The sequence below is a fragment of the Rhinopithecus roxellana genome, chromosome 13, assembly GCF_007565055.1.
Source record: "Rhinopithecus roxellana isolate Shanxi Qingling chromosome 13, ASM756505v1, whole genome shotgun sequence".
NCBI lineage: Eukaryota > Metazoa > Chordata > Mammalia > Primates > Cercopithecidae > Rhinopithecus > Rhinopithecus roxellana.
The window spans coordinates 44172387-44186441 of NC_044561.1; the positions used below are offsets into that span (position 1 = coordinate 44172387).

General features: G+C 54.6%; 1 protein-coding gene across 1 annotated transcript in view; it reads left to right on the plus strand.

Moving 5' to 3' along the window:
• Positions 1–327: 327 nt before the first annotated feature.
• The window catches only part of UMODL1 (uromodulin like 1), a 66435-nt gene continuing 52707 nt past the window's right edge, over positions 328–14055 (plus strand). The window contains exons 1-4 of the mRNA XM_030915156.1: positions 328–403; positions 4797–5039; positions 11461–11622; positions 12701–12822. Of these exons, the coding sequence (XP_030771016.1) occupies positions 328–403; positions 4797–5039; positions 11461–11622; positions 12701–12822 (603 nt within the window). The remainder of the gene's footprint in view (positions 404–4796; positions 5040–11460; positions 11623–12700; positions 12823–14055) is intronic.

Here is a 14055-nt window from a genome sequence, read left to right on the forward strand (position 1 = left end):
ACAACGAGATGGGATCCAGTGATGCGGTCTGGGCTGTTGGGTACTCACTTTTCCTAAAAGATGCCATCTGCTTGGAGCAGAATAGGCTGTGACACGTAGGAGCCCCCGGGGAAATGGCGACGGCAGTGGTGGGTGTTAACGAGCAGGCATAAGGGACTGCTCCCAGCGGTGCTTCCTCTGAAGCCATTGCCACCTGCAGCAGCACAGGAGACAGAAAGGCCCTTTCTCCGGGTCCAGGCGGCTCAGGCCCCTATGTGCCCTGGTGTAGGAGAGACCCAGGCTTCTTGGTAGAGGCCCAGAGCCCTGCGCTGCCACCACTGCTGGATGATGCTCAGGACCTCGGGGCTGGCCCTGCTGGCTCTGGTCTGTGCTGTGGGCTCAAGCCAGGCCAGCGGCTTCACAGGTGAGGGGTCTGGGCTTGGCATGGGCAGTTCTTGAAGAGGGAGGCTCCCTGACATGGGTCTCATGAGGACAGCCCCCTGCTAAGACCTAGGTGGGTAAGGATACCTCTGCTTGAAGAGGCGACGTCTGTTCCTTGGTGGACGAGCTTTTCCGTAAGCGCACATGGTAGCAGCTGTGGAGGTGGGGCAGGAGTGCCAGGTATGGTTTTGGGAAGAGGACTCCTTAGTGGGAACCTGTTGCTGAATCACCGGGGCGTTTGTAGGGGTAAAATGCAGATTCTTAGCCAGCAGGTCTGGGGTGCAAGGCCTGGAACTCTGCATGTCTGTGGGTGATGCAGATGCTGTGGGTCCTCAGATCCCACTGAGAACAGTGAGCTCCTACAAACGCAGAAGAAAGGTCTCCTGAACCTTGGTGCATCCAAGTCCTCACTTAGAGATAAAAAAAAAAAAAAAAAAAAAAAAAAAAAAAGGAGACCTCGTCTGGGCAACATCATGAGACCTCATCTCTACCAAAAAAAAAAAAAAAAAAAAAGCCAGGCATGGTGGTGCACACTTGTGGTCCCAGCTGCACAGGAGGCCGGGATGGGAGGATCGCTTAAGCTTGGGAGGTCGAGGCTGCGGTAAGCTGAGACTGCTCCACTGCACTCCAGCCTGGGCAGCAGAGCAAAACCCCCCTGATAAACAAAGAAAAGCCACAATACAAAAACAAAAACGGGAGACCCAGAATGGATCAGGGACTCGCCCAGGCCACACAGCTCACAGGGCAGAGTCACCGCAGGAGCCAGCGGCTGCACCAGGGCTCTGTCTGGAGTCTTCAGGCATGCGGAGAGCAGAGCAGCTGCTAAAAAATACGTGGGGGTTCTGAAACCCCAGAATCCAGGGAAATGGGACTGCAGAATTTTAAAATCGTTTTCCTCTTAAAATCTGTCTTACTCAGTTACAAATTTAAAGGAATCCCTTCTGTTTCTAAGACCCACTATGTTTTTGTACTACCTTAAAGCTTTTCACCCAGAAGCAGGATTTTGCTTTGTGATTTGTGAAATGGATATTCCCATCGGAACAGGTAATGTGTAGACCCCACAGTTCAGATCCATAATGGGTCGGAATCCTGGGAAGCTGGAGAAGGTCTTAGGAGGTGTTTCCAGAACCCCTCATTGTAGACGAGGACACGGGGCAGAACCTCAGCAACCCCACATGTGCCCATCCCGAATCTTCCCCGGGTGCCAGCACTGCCTTCACGGGCATGGCCCCACTTCAGCCTTCTGCTGCCTCAGGGCATGGATGTTATTTCACAGATGACAAGAGGGGGGCACTGGGGGGGCATGACACAGGTGCAATCACACAGCAGGGTGTGAGCGCAGGTCCATCTGACCCCAGGACTCTTGTCGGCCCCAGAGCATTAGGCTTTCCCACGTCTGAGACTGGAATCCAAGACCCCGCGCTCCTGCTCTGATGGCCCTTGCAGGGCTTTGCAGAATGGCAGAATCTGCTAAACGTTTTCTTCTCTGGGCTCTGCCAAGAAGCCAGGCTTGGGATGGCACATGGCCTCAGATAAATATGAAAAACAAAACAGGACAACTCCTGGGTTCCACAGGAGACGAGTGTGTGTGTGTGTGCGCGCGTGCACATGCAGGTGTGCGTGTGTGTGCAGGAGGGCTCTGCTGTGGACCAGCTGAGTCCATGTAATGATCAGGTGGGGCCCTGGCAGCTCTCTAGAGACCAGGAGCTGCAAGTGTCCTTAATGTGGTTGGCATTTCTGCTCAGGTTACGATGAAAAACACAAGCTAGATCCACCCTGCTAAATTCTTGGTACAGGAAGTCCTTAGCCTTTGCCTTGCTCAGCGTGGTCACTGAGTAGGTGAGTGCGTTCCTTCTGGCCATACTCCACCGTTCCTCATGCAAGTCACCTCTAGGCTCTCAGCCCAGCTGTCCTGGCCCGGGAAGCTGATGTGTCCTGTTCCACCCCGTACGACAAGGACCTCCTGTTCCTTTGCAGAGCTCACGGTAACTACCCCACTGGTGATGGCAAACAGCAGGTGGTCCCCATCTCTAGAGGCCCTGCTGAGCCCGCAGGGTGATTTGGGGTTCAGCCCCCAGAGGAGGTTGCAGCTCCAGTCCCTGTTGCTTGTGCAGTGGGGTCGCTCTGCGCAAGCGTGTGGTCCAGCACCTGTGTTCCGTCCAGAGCAAAGCTGCAGCCTCTTCCCTCACCTGGTTTGAGGGCCAGCTCTGCCCTGTTTCTTCCTGGGGTGAGTAACAAGCCCCCGGAGTCCCGCTTTCTGCACACTTATAGGTTGCTGTGAGGTTCAAGGAGGGAATCTTCAGAGATGCTGCCCCAGTGGAGGGAATAAGGACAGCATTGGTTTTGCGATCCTTTCTGCTCCCATCTCTGTGTTCCTCCCCAGAAATCAATCCAGCTACTCATTGAGGGAAATAAACTGTAATACTGAGCGCCCACCTCTTGGCTGTACAGTCTAGTAAAGCTTAGAGCTCAGGGGTTGAGTGTCTGAAATGCAAGCACTGTATGTCAAATCCTCCGTTCATTAGGCACTGAGAGTCCGTATACTCAGAGTCCCCTGCTAGGTGCCACAGGGGAGCTGGAGAGGACTCTTCACCATCCCTGTGTTCACTGGTTAGGGCTGCTGGAACAAAGAAACAGCCTGGTGCAGCTTAAACAGTGGAAATGGATTCAGTCACAGTTCTGGAGGCCGGAAGTCTAAGTTGAAATTGCGGGCAGGGCGGGCTCCTCCCAAGCCGCTGCAGGAGTCTCTGCTCTGGGCCTCCAGCTTCTGGGGTAATCTTTGGTGTTCCTTGGCAGTAGAAGCACCACCCCAGTCTCTACTTTCTTCTCCCTGTGTGCCTGTCTGTCTCCACATTTCCCTTTAGCATAAGGGCCAGTCATATTGCATTAGTGCCCAGCCTAATGTCTCCACTTTAACTTGATAACCTCCAGAAGACATTACTACGGATAAGGTCACATTCTGAGTTACTGGGGTTTAGGACTTTAATATACGAATTTTTAGAGGAACACAATCTATTCAAATTAGGCAATAGGGTTCTCCCGGGGAGATGGGAAGCCCAGGCACACGTCAGGGGATGTCCATGACAAAGAGTCTCGTGGTGAATGTCATGGGGCCAGGGGTCTCGAGAACGGAGTAATCACGTTGATGGAGGGGTGATGGGCCTTGTGTACAGGAACCAGGCTCTGGTGAGAGATGCATGGGGCCCGATATGGTAAATCTGATGCTTGTCCTGCAGCAGGGGTGACTGTGCCTCCTCCTGATCACAATGGTAACAGCTGAACAGTTGAATTGGTCTTTTTTTTTGAGACGCAGTCTTGCTCTGTCGCCCAGGCTGGAGTGAAGTGACGTGATCTAGGCTCACTGCAACCTCTGCCTCCTGGGTTCAAGCAATTCTTCTGTCTCAACCTCCCAACTAGCTTGGATTACAGGTGCGCCCCACCACACCTGGCTAAGTTTTTTTTTTTTTTTTTTTTTTTTTGAGAGGGAGTCTCCCTCTGTCACCCAGGGCGGAGTGCAGTGGCACAATCTCAGCTCACTGCAACCTTAACCTCCCGGGTTCACGCCATATTCCTGCCTCAATCTCCCGAGAAGCTGGGACTATAGCTGCCCACCACCATGCCTGGCTAATTTTTTGTATTTTCAGTAGAGATGGGGTTTCACCGTGTTAGTCAGGATGGTCTCCATCTCCTGACCTCAGGTGACCTGCCCACTTCAGCCTCCCAAAGTGCTGGGATTGTAGGCGTGAGCCACCACGTCCGGCCTGAGCTGGTCTTTTATCATCAACAAACTTCTCACACGTGCTTTAAGTACCTGCTTACTTATCTTCCACCTCACTGAAAAGAAAGCCGTCTTTGTCATGTCCTGGCCGCAGTATCCTTCAGTTTCCACTGTGGCGGGAACTGCTGCTCGTTCACTTCCCATGTGGCAACCTTGAGGCTCAGGGGGACGAAGAGATAGACGTGCACGAGATTCTACGGCCTGTGGAATCAGCCCACGTGGAGCAGAACAAAGGGACATGATCTCTAAGCCTTGATTCCAGTGCTGTGCTCTTTCCTTCGTATATTGGTTGTGAGACCTTGTGCTTCAGGAAGCGTGCGTGGGGCCCAGGTGGCATCTCCTCCTCGGTCACAGCAGCTTTCTTAGCAGGCCAGGCTATGTTGATGCTTTATTCTTCTGTGCTCACTCATGCAACAGCCTTCCTGGTGCACTAGCAGGCAAAGGCCGGTGGAGAGGGCTGGTGGGCAGCTTCCGAGAGGCCTGCCCGAGTGCGGGAGGTGTGGTCTCGCTTGCTGTTGCAGAGGGACGCCTTGCGGATAACCGCTCGCATGGATCTGATCCTGGTGTTCTCAGTCGCCTCCTTGCTTGCCTCTTTTAGAAAAAGGCCTCTCCCTGTTGGGCTACCAGCTGTGCAGCTACCGTGTGACCCACACTGTGCAGAAGGTGGAGGCTGTGCAGACGTCCTACACGACCTATGCGTCCTGCGGTGGCTGGATCCCCTGGAGGTGGTGCCCCAAGACTGTTTACCAGACCCAGTACCTGGTAGTGGAGGTTCCCGAGTCCAGGAATGTGACCGACTGCTGTAAGGGCTACGAGCAGCTCGGCCTCTACTGTGTCTTGCGTGAGTCCAGGGCTGCCGGGCTGGGGTGGGGCCACCCTTGCAGTCGAGACTCCTGATGGGACAGTCACCGTTGACACCCATCGGCCCGGAACTTGCTAGATCTTCCAGGAGCGTGGTTCCCAACCTTGACCAGGCAGCAGGGTTATCGGCAGGGCTTGTCCCTGGCCCCACTCTCAGGTTTCTGAGTCCGTGGGTGGGGCTGAAGTACAAGAATTTACCCTCCTGACAAGTTCCTGGGTGACACTGACGCTGCTGGCCCAGGAACCCCACTTTGAGAACCTCTGTTATTCTCAGAGGGCCCCAAGTCCTCCCGCTTCTCAGTGCAGTTTGAAAGCTGCTGTTCTGTAGGATGCTTGGGGTCAGTTACCAGGATGACCAGTGTGGTTAGGCCAGGCCAGGGTCTGAGCCGTTGGGAGGGGGCGGGGACTCAGGGCTCAGCCTACTGAGACGCAGGTGATCTCTTTCAGGGGAGGGGTGTGTGTGTGTGTGTGTGTGTGTGTTTAGTGGTTGCTAATTTTGAGTCAATACCAGATCTGCAATGAGTTTCTGTATAGTCAGAAGGTCCTGCCTCACACCCCCACTGTGGAAGGACATGGGGGTGTGTGGCTCCAGCTTGGTGTTGGCCAGGGTCACTGAGACACAAGGGCTGTGGCCTCCAGAGTGCAGAAGCCACCAGCTCCTGGGTGCCCCAAGGGGGCTCCTACAGGACCCATCCTTGTGGCCTGAGACCAGGACACCAGCAGAATGGAGTGCAGACTCCCCACACCAGGGTGCCTGCCTCCTCCAGAAACCAAGGGCCCCAGGTTGCAGAGTCTGGGGTCTGCATAGACCTGCATGCTGGGCCATCCTGAGTGGGCCCTCCCTCGGCCCCTGGTGCGATTTCACAGATGACAGGGAGAGTTGACGCTTTTCTGCTGCCCTGTTCAGAGGCCCAGGCCCAGAGAGGGCCTGATGGTTTCGGGTGTGCTGTTAACAGGCACACTCCTCTTTGAGGAGTGTTAAAACAATACCACCATGACCAATACCTCCATCACCAATAGAAACCAGGCGGGGCCAGCTGACCCCAGAGCAATGGCCTTCTGTACTCCCATTGCTTCCCTAGAGGGCCACCGGCAGGACAAGACTATGCCTTGGCCATGCTGCTCAGGTGCTGGTCTAAGGAGACCCTTCCTGTCCTGATGCCTGGCCCCATTTCCACCTTCCCTTTCTCTGAGGGCCACACACACAGAGGGGCCTGCTGAGCCACAGTTGCTGCTGTCCCTGCCCTGCAAGCAGCCTCCACTCCTAGTGGATGGCAGGGGCCATTAGGACACAGGTGCTGATGCCACGGCACCTTGGTGTAGAGCATGTGGACTTTGCAGCCAGGACATGCCCTGTCCTGTCCTGTTCTGTCTTACCTGTGGAGGCCACACCTCTTCCTACCTGTTGGCATTGTCAGGACTAGTGAGGGGAGGAGGCCCTGGGGGAGGGCGATCAGCAGCCCCTTCCTGCCCCCTGCTTGGCAGGGCCACACCAGCCCCACCCATGCCCACCATCACCTTCTGTAAGAGACCCTGGCCTGCTGCAACAAACAAGTTAATTCCCTCCCAGAAGACAGGGAGGCCCCTCCCCACCACCTGCCCTTCATCCTCCTCCACAGAACAGCCTCCAGGAACTGCCTCTTGTGGGAATCAGCCGCACTGTTAGAGTGTTAGCACCTTTAATTAGGGGCTCACCAGGGCGATGCTTTTGCAGTCAGGGAGTCCCATGGGTGACAGTGGGCTGCCATGGGGAGCTGCAGGGAGTGGAGGGCGAGGCCACAGGGAGGGATGTGGGGCATGAGGGAAAGTGGACTCACTCTGCGGGCCCTGAGCCCCTCAGTACATGGCCCCTCAGGTTCTAGAAGGCTCACTCTGGCACAGTGAAGAGGGGGCAGACCTAGAAGGAGGAAGGAAGAGAAGAGGGAGGGGAACAGGCGTTGCCTGAGTGCATTCTTTCTAAGAGGCCAGGGCAGGAAACCCTCCAATCCCTCAGGCACCAAAAGAATAGGCATCCCTGGCTCTGCAGGCGGAGATCCAGGCTAGGGTAGCCCCGTGCCTCCACCACCATGGCACATTTCTGGGAAGCCTGGCTCGGGACATGGACCCGGGGCTCTCTGAACCCCAGGCAGATTTTTGGTGGTTTACCAAGCTGCACTTTAGTGTAGAGGAGTTTGTGGCATTTGAATGCTGTGGCTGTGGCGATTGTGGGAGGAGGAACATTTCAGGGCACTGAGGACATGGAGTTCTTTCTCAGAAAGGTCCCTGCCTGTGCCGGGGCCTGGTGAAGGGCATAGCCCATGAGGCTTCTGCAGCTCCTGCTGCTGGAGGGCCTGTATCCCGTGGGCCTCCATCTCTTCCCAGCCCCAAGGTCAGAGACATCACGCTGGTAGTGTGAAGGTGCCTGTGGTGGGCAGATTTACACCCCGGATTTTGGCAGCACAACCTTCTCTATGCTTGCACAGCTCTTTTGATCCAAGCCGCTTTTTCTGGGATGCCGCACGGTAGGTTGACCCCTTGGAGCTGGATGTGAGATGGTCCCAGTAAGTGGCCTGTTGAGCACTGCAACTCTGATTTGTACAGAATGAGGCAGGTCTGAAGCTGGACCTGGCAGATGTTGGGGGCACCTGGAAATACTGGGAGGTGTGAAGGGCAGGAGATGCTCCTTCCTCTGCAGCGAGGCCTCCAGGTCGCCGGAGTGTGGGTGACTCACACCTCAGCCGCCCGGGGGTCTGCGCCTCGGAGTCCCATCCCCCAGACAGTGGTAAAATGCCAGACATGTTTCCTCCTTTCTCCTCCCACTCAATCATGACTTATGCAAAAAAGCGAAGGGAAGCATCCACACACACGTGATATGATTTTCACTGACTTTTTCAACTTTTTCATTCCAGCATTTGGAACGCAATGACACCTGGTGCATTATTTTAAGTTTTTAAAAATATAATTACAGAAAGGAATACATGAGCCATGCAGAAAATTTGGAAACACAGAAAACAGGAGGAGGAAACGATCCCAAGCCTGCTGCTCACGAATAACCACCTTTCACATGTTCTTTATCCGGGGCAGACATTTCACAAGAGGATGGCCACTGTGTCCAAGACGTTTGTAGCATGATTTTACCACTCAGCAATGTATCCACAGCAGCTTTCATATCCATAAACATGACTCCACTGCATGCTTTTACGGCCACATGGCATTACCTCATACGCACATCAGCATTCACTGAGCAAGTTCTTGCCACTTAACATTCAGTTGTTTCTAATTACTCATTAGCATACATAATGCTGTGATGAACAGTATACGGTACAAACGTGGCTGTGCACAAGTTGGATTATGTGCTCAGGATGAATTCTGAGAAGTGGAACTCAGCATCTTAGCTGTGCTCCCTAACTACAGTGACACCCCAATTCTGCACAGGATCAACCTCCTGGCAAACTCAGCCTTGTTAGGCAAATCCAGGACCCCACGGGACCAGGAGACTCCCCAAAACTTCTTGTCCTCGCAGGCTGATGACCAGGGGCCCTTTGGTGAGAACCTCTTGTCCTGACCAGGCGAAGAGGCGCTGAGGAAGGAGGAGGGAGACAGGAGCGACTCCTCCCCAGCTCATCCAGTCCTCAGCCCTTGGAGCCTGGGGTTTTACTGCTCAAACAGAAAGCTCCCCTGTTGCCTCACTGGACCATGACTAACAGTGTTGCCAGGAGCTGAGCAGTTCTTTTATTGTTTGCATTGAGTTAGGGAAGAAGGAGATTTTTGACTTTCTACCAAGTTGGACTTGTTCAGCTTTCCCAGGGCGCTCAGTCAGCTGGCCAGCTCCAAGGGATGGAGGGGCTTCCCGGCAGTACCCAGTTAAGATGCAAACCTTTCACTCAAAAACACGCCTCTGGTGATTAGGCAACTATTTTTGGAAGCCAATTTTGGGGGGATTGTTTCTATTTAAATAGCCTTTTAGTTTAGAAGAGTTTTAGATTTGCGGGGAAGTCTTTATCTTTCTGCAAAGATAATGCAGAAAGGTCTTGTACCCCCCAACCCAGCTTCCCCTAACGTTAGCATTTTACAGCTCTCGGGACAACTTGTCATAAGGAACCGGCACTGGGCATTGCCAAGAAACTCCATACTTTATTTGGATTTCCCTGCTTTCCCCAGAATGTCTTTTTCTGTCCCAGGAGCCCACCTTCCATTTAGTCCACACATCTGCTTAACCCTTAGGCCTTTGCTTTTTGCACTGGGAGACAAAGCAGAGACCTTCAGATGCTCAGCAAGCCTCCACCAGGCTCCTGATATTGCCCTCCTCGAGCTGCACCCAATGTTCATTTTTCATGCACGGCCATTGGTAGAGCTGCCTTCATGATGAGGAGAAGAAGACTGAGTCAGGGACAACGCAAGAAAGAGTGTGGCTGAGAGGAATGCCCACAGCAAGGCCAGGCGCCAGGCAGACAGGACTGTGTGAGAAGAGTGGGGATGCAGTCTGTCCGCATATTCTGCGACTCTGGCTCCCCCTGCTCTGGCCAGCTGAGCAGTGTCCTTGGTGATGCGGTCCCAACAGAAACCAGGGCTGCCACCTTCTTTCTTGGTTGCGGAGTGCTCTGCAGAGACCCTGGGGGACCCAAGAGGCCGGTCCCTGGGGTTGCAGCCTGTTGAGGCTGCCCTTCCACTTGGCCAATCCCACAAGTTTTCCCCACCCTCGTGGGGGTGAGTCTCAGACCCAGTTACCAGCTGGCCTCCTCTAGTCTTCTGGGCTCTGAGAGGTCTCGAGCTGTGCTTGTAAACATCCCCGGGCCATAGACACACAAAGCTTGCCAGGCATCTGGGCACGAACTGGACAGCTCTGAGTAAAGCCCCAGGGGGAGCACGGCACTCACCATCAGGATGGCTGACTCTGGAGGCCACAGAGCGGGGCAAGCCTTCTCCGGGGCCCTGAACGGGGGTCCCTCCTCCCTATGTGTCCTCCTCATGGCTGCCCTCTGCCTCGTGGAGCTCCCATCTTCTCAGCTTCCTTCCGTCCTGGGAGATGGGGTCGTCTCCTGCCCTGGGCCCACCTCTGCTGTCTCGGCAAAGGCACCCTGCAGGCTCTGCGGCATCGGGCACAGGCTCCGCTGTCTCCTGTCCCCTGGGGTTCTGTTTCTTCTCCTTGCCCCTCCTCTTGTGCTTCTCAGAACCCTGAGCGTCAGCCCCCGGACTCCTGACAGCTTCCCTTTGGGTGGATTCGCAGACTCCTGCAGTGCTTTCTGAGAGCTCTACAAGCCCCTTTTCTGGAAAGCCCACCATGGCCTCCCTCTGCAGCCCTGACTGAGGTCTGGTCCCCAGGACCAGTGTACCTCCCATGGGGACCCCACCGGGCTGGCCTCTTGCCCTCCTCGTCTTTGCCTCCTGCAGAGGCTCGCCGTGTTTCTGTGTCTGGAGCTGCATCTGAGCTGCACTCACACTGCGAGGGGCTGGGGAGCTGGGCAGCCAACAGCCGGCAGGCTGGCCTCAGTGGCCACCTCCAGTGCCACTCTGCCATGCGTCTCCACGTGGGCAAACAGTGAATGTGTCCAACTTCACATTTGTACTGCCACACCTGGTCTACCCCAGGCCGTTCTTCCCACAGCTTTCCCCAGCTCAGGAATGGAGCCCCAGGGATGCCAGCCGCGAAACCTGGGAGCGTTCCTGAAGCGTATTCTTCTCTTACACTCCATCCCGTCTGTCAGCACATCCTGTGGACGCCCCCACCTGATCTCCCCAGGGTCCCATGCTCCACTCGTCTGCACTGTCACCTGGGCCAGCCTCCACCACACCCCACACCAGGCCTGTATCTCACCTCGTGGGCGCCAGGGCTGATGTCTGCAGGGCTGCTCTGAGCTCCCCTCTGCCCAGCCCAGGCATGAGCCCCTCTCTAGAGCGGCCTTCCCAGACCTCCATCCCCCACACTGCTTCATCCCCCGAGGCTCTCACCCTGTCTGAATGTCTGTAGATCGCCTTGCACTGTTATTCCCCCACTGGAATATAAGTTCCCTGAAGGCTGGGCTCTGGGCACCCGGGATTGTGCCTGGCACATAGTAGGTGCTCAACAAATATTGAATGAATGAATGAATGAATGAATGAGCTATCAGGACTGGAAGCAGCAAGGGGCCCTCTAAGGGGTGGTGGAGCCTCTTGGACCTGGACTCCTGAGGCCTGGAAGAAACAGAGACACCTAGGACCTCAACTGAAGCTGCCCTGGCAGGACAGATGGGCAGAGGATATGAAAGCCAAAGCCAGCGGCCCGCCAATGGGGTGGGTCTGCCCAGGCATGGGGATGGGCCCTGAACAGGCCACAGACCCACAGGCAGACTTCAGCACCAGGAAGCACCGACATGAGGCCCCTGTGAAGCAAATGACATTCGTCTTTTATCGCCAGCATCATTAACTGTACCATTTTCTCCCAGCTCTGAATCAGTCCAGAGAGTTCACATCAAGACCCGGGGTCTGCCCTGCAGAGGGGCCTGAACCATCCACCTCCCCCTGCAGCTTGGACACCGACTGTCCTGGACTTCAGAAGTGCTGCCCCTGGTCAGGGGGGCGCTGCTGCATGGCCCCTGCACCCCAAGGTAGGCTGCTGCAGGCCGTGCTCACAGATAGGCAGCAAAGGAGGGTCTCGGTGAGGCTGGTCTGTGTGAAGGTGCAGGGAGGAGTATGTTTCTAGGAGCAGCGACCGATTTCACCAGGAGCCCCCACTGTGTGCACAGGCAGCGCCTGCTCTTAGATAATTTCTTAGTCAAAATCTGGCCCCTGAACTCTCAGGGGAGAAAAGCTCACGGCGCTCTCAGGGGCCCTGAAATGGGAAGACATGTCTGGTGGAGCAGAGAGTCAGATTTCCCAGTTTGCCTGGAGAGGCCAGGGGCTCCAGGCAGATTTGTCACAGGTGCGGAGCTGGCTGTGCCAGCAGTGCCACAGGGGCCTGATGAGCGCTACAACGCTGTAGGCAGACCCTGCCGCCTCAAATGCACGCCTGCCGGTCTGGAAAGTTCTCTTTCGATTGGGGTCTGCATCCAGGAGAATGGGATGGTCTATATACATACATTATATATATATACATACACACATATAATTTAATATTTATACATATTATTTAATATGTGTTTATACATATTATTTAATATTTAAAATATAGCATTAGTATGGTATGCAATAATAAAGCAATAGTATACATAATATCAAATATTATGTGATAATACTATATCATTATACCACATGCTATTCTATAGTACATACCATATTACATATTATTATACTATCCAATATTTGTAGTATCAATAAAATAATGACACAGTATAAAGTAATTTTCTATATCAACATACTATGACAGTATAATGAGGCTGATAGGCTCTATTTACCTCCTAAGCACATCTCTTCAAGGCAAGGCCCGCTGCTGTGGGTCCCAGGCCCAGCTCACCTCTGAGCAGCGATCAGTGGTCTTCAGGGACATTAGGATGGAGAGGAGCGAGGGGCAGGCAGCGGGGACATCCTCCCATCTCCTGTGGTAGATGTCTTTTTGCAGGGAAGTAAATGCAGAGCAGGGCCTCTCATGGCCTCTGGTTCCCTCTCCTGCTCCCTCTCCCACCCCAGCAGCTCTTGTGACTTCAACCTGTCCTGGGTCCATAATCATCAGTGTTTGCCCTCGTGCAGCTCCAGAGAGGGGCCCCGTGGGCTCCTGGTACAACGTCACCATACTGGTGAAAATGGACTTCAAGGAACTCCAGCAAGTGGACCCCAGGCTTCTGAACCACATGCGCCTTCTGCATTCCTTGGTGGGTGAGAAAGACAGGGGCTCCCTGCAGGCTTCTTTCAGCAGCTGCTCAGGCAGACCCAGGTGTGGGGCCGTGGAAGGGACCTGGGGGTGGGGAGGGTGACGTTCCACAAGTGGCCCCAAATGACTGACTGTGAACCAAATTCTAATTCTTAATCAAATCAGCTTCAAAGAGGTATGATTTACATGCAACAACATGCACACAACTGAAGCGTGTATTTGGCTGAGTTGTGATGTGTGTACCTTTGTAGGCCCACCTGTTGTGGTGGAGAACGCAGATCCCTAAGCTTGCAGGCATCTGGAGTCCCAGCAAAGACAGCCTAAGCCCCAAGCTCTTGCCTCACCACCCTCACTCCCAACTTTCTCAAGTTCTGGCTCCTGCTTCATGGAAGCCGGCACCGTCCTGGGATTGCTGAGATGGGAACTGTAGCCTGGGGCTGGAGAGCACCCTGGGGTCCCAGGTTAGCAGTGCCCCTGGCCTTTCCACACAAGTCAGAAGCACACCCCAGGGTGACATGCAAAACTGTCTCCAGAGGTCACCCACTGTCCCCTCGGGATAAAAACAAACACCCTTGCTGACCCCTGCTGATGACACAGCTCACACTTTCTGGCCCATCAGCAGTGAGTGGCAACCAGGATGCCTTCTCCAGCTCAGGCCACCATCAGTCTTGGGAATCCCAGCATGGACAGGGCACTGCGTGCCCCCAAGGCGACCCTCCGTGGGAGATGGTCTGACTTTAGGGCCGGCTGCTGACAGGGGCCTGTGCTCAGAGGGTTCAGCTTGGTCTAAAGTGCTGCCGTTGCCTCTGGAAATGCCGAACACTTTTCAGACGAAGGGCCCCGCATTTTCCTTCGGCATCTGTGTAGCTCTTCTGTGCTTCAGATCTTTTGTGTGTCCCACGTGTGTCTGGGTGTCTTGGTGTTAGACCCAGGGCTGGGGCACTCTTTGGCCTTTAGACTAAGCTGGCTGGGAGCCCAGATCAGATGGTGCACACCTCCCGTTGTTCTGGGCTGCTGGCCAGTGAGCTGCTAGACAGGTAGTCTGCAGCCTCGGTCTTAACAGCCTGGGCTAGGAGTGATTCCTGTCTCCTCTTAGCTTGTTGAGGGGCTGTCCAACTGGACAGTTAGAAGCTAGCTCTGAAGCCACACTGCCTGGCCCAAGTGTTGCCACTTATCAGCTGTGTGACCTTGGGCAAGTCACTTAACCTCTCTGTGCCTGAGATACCTCCTCCAT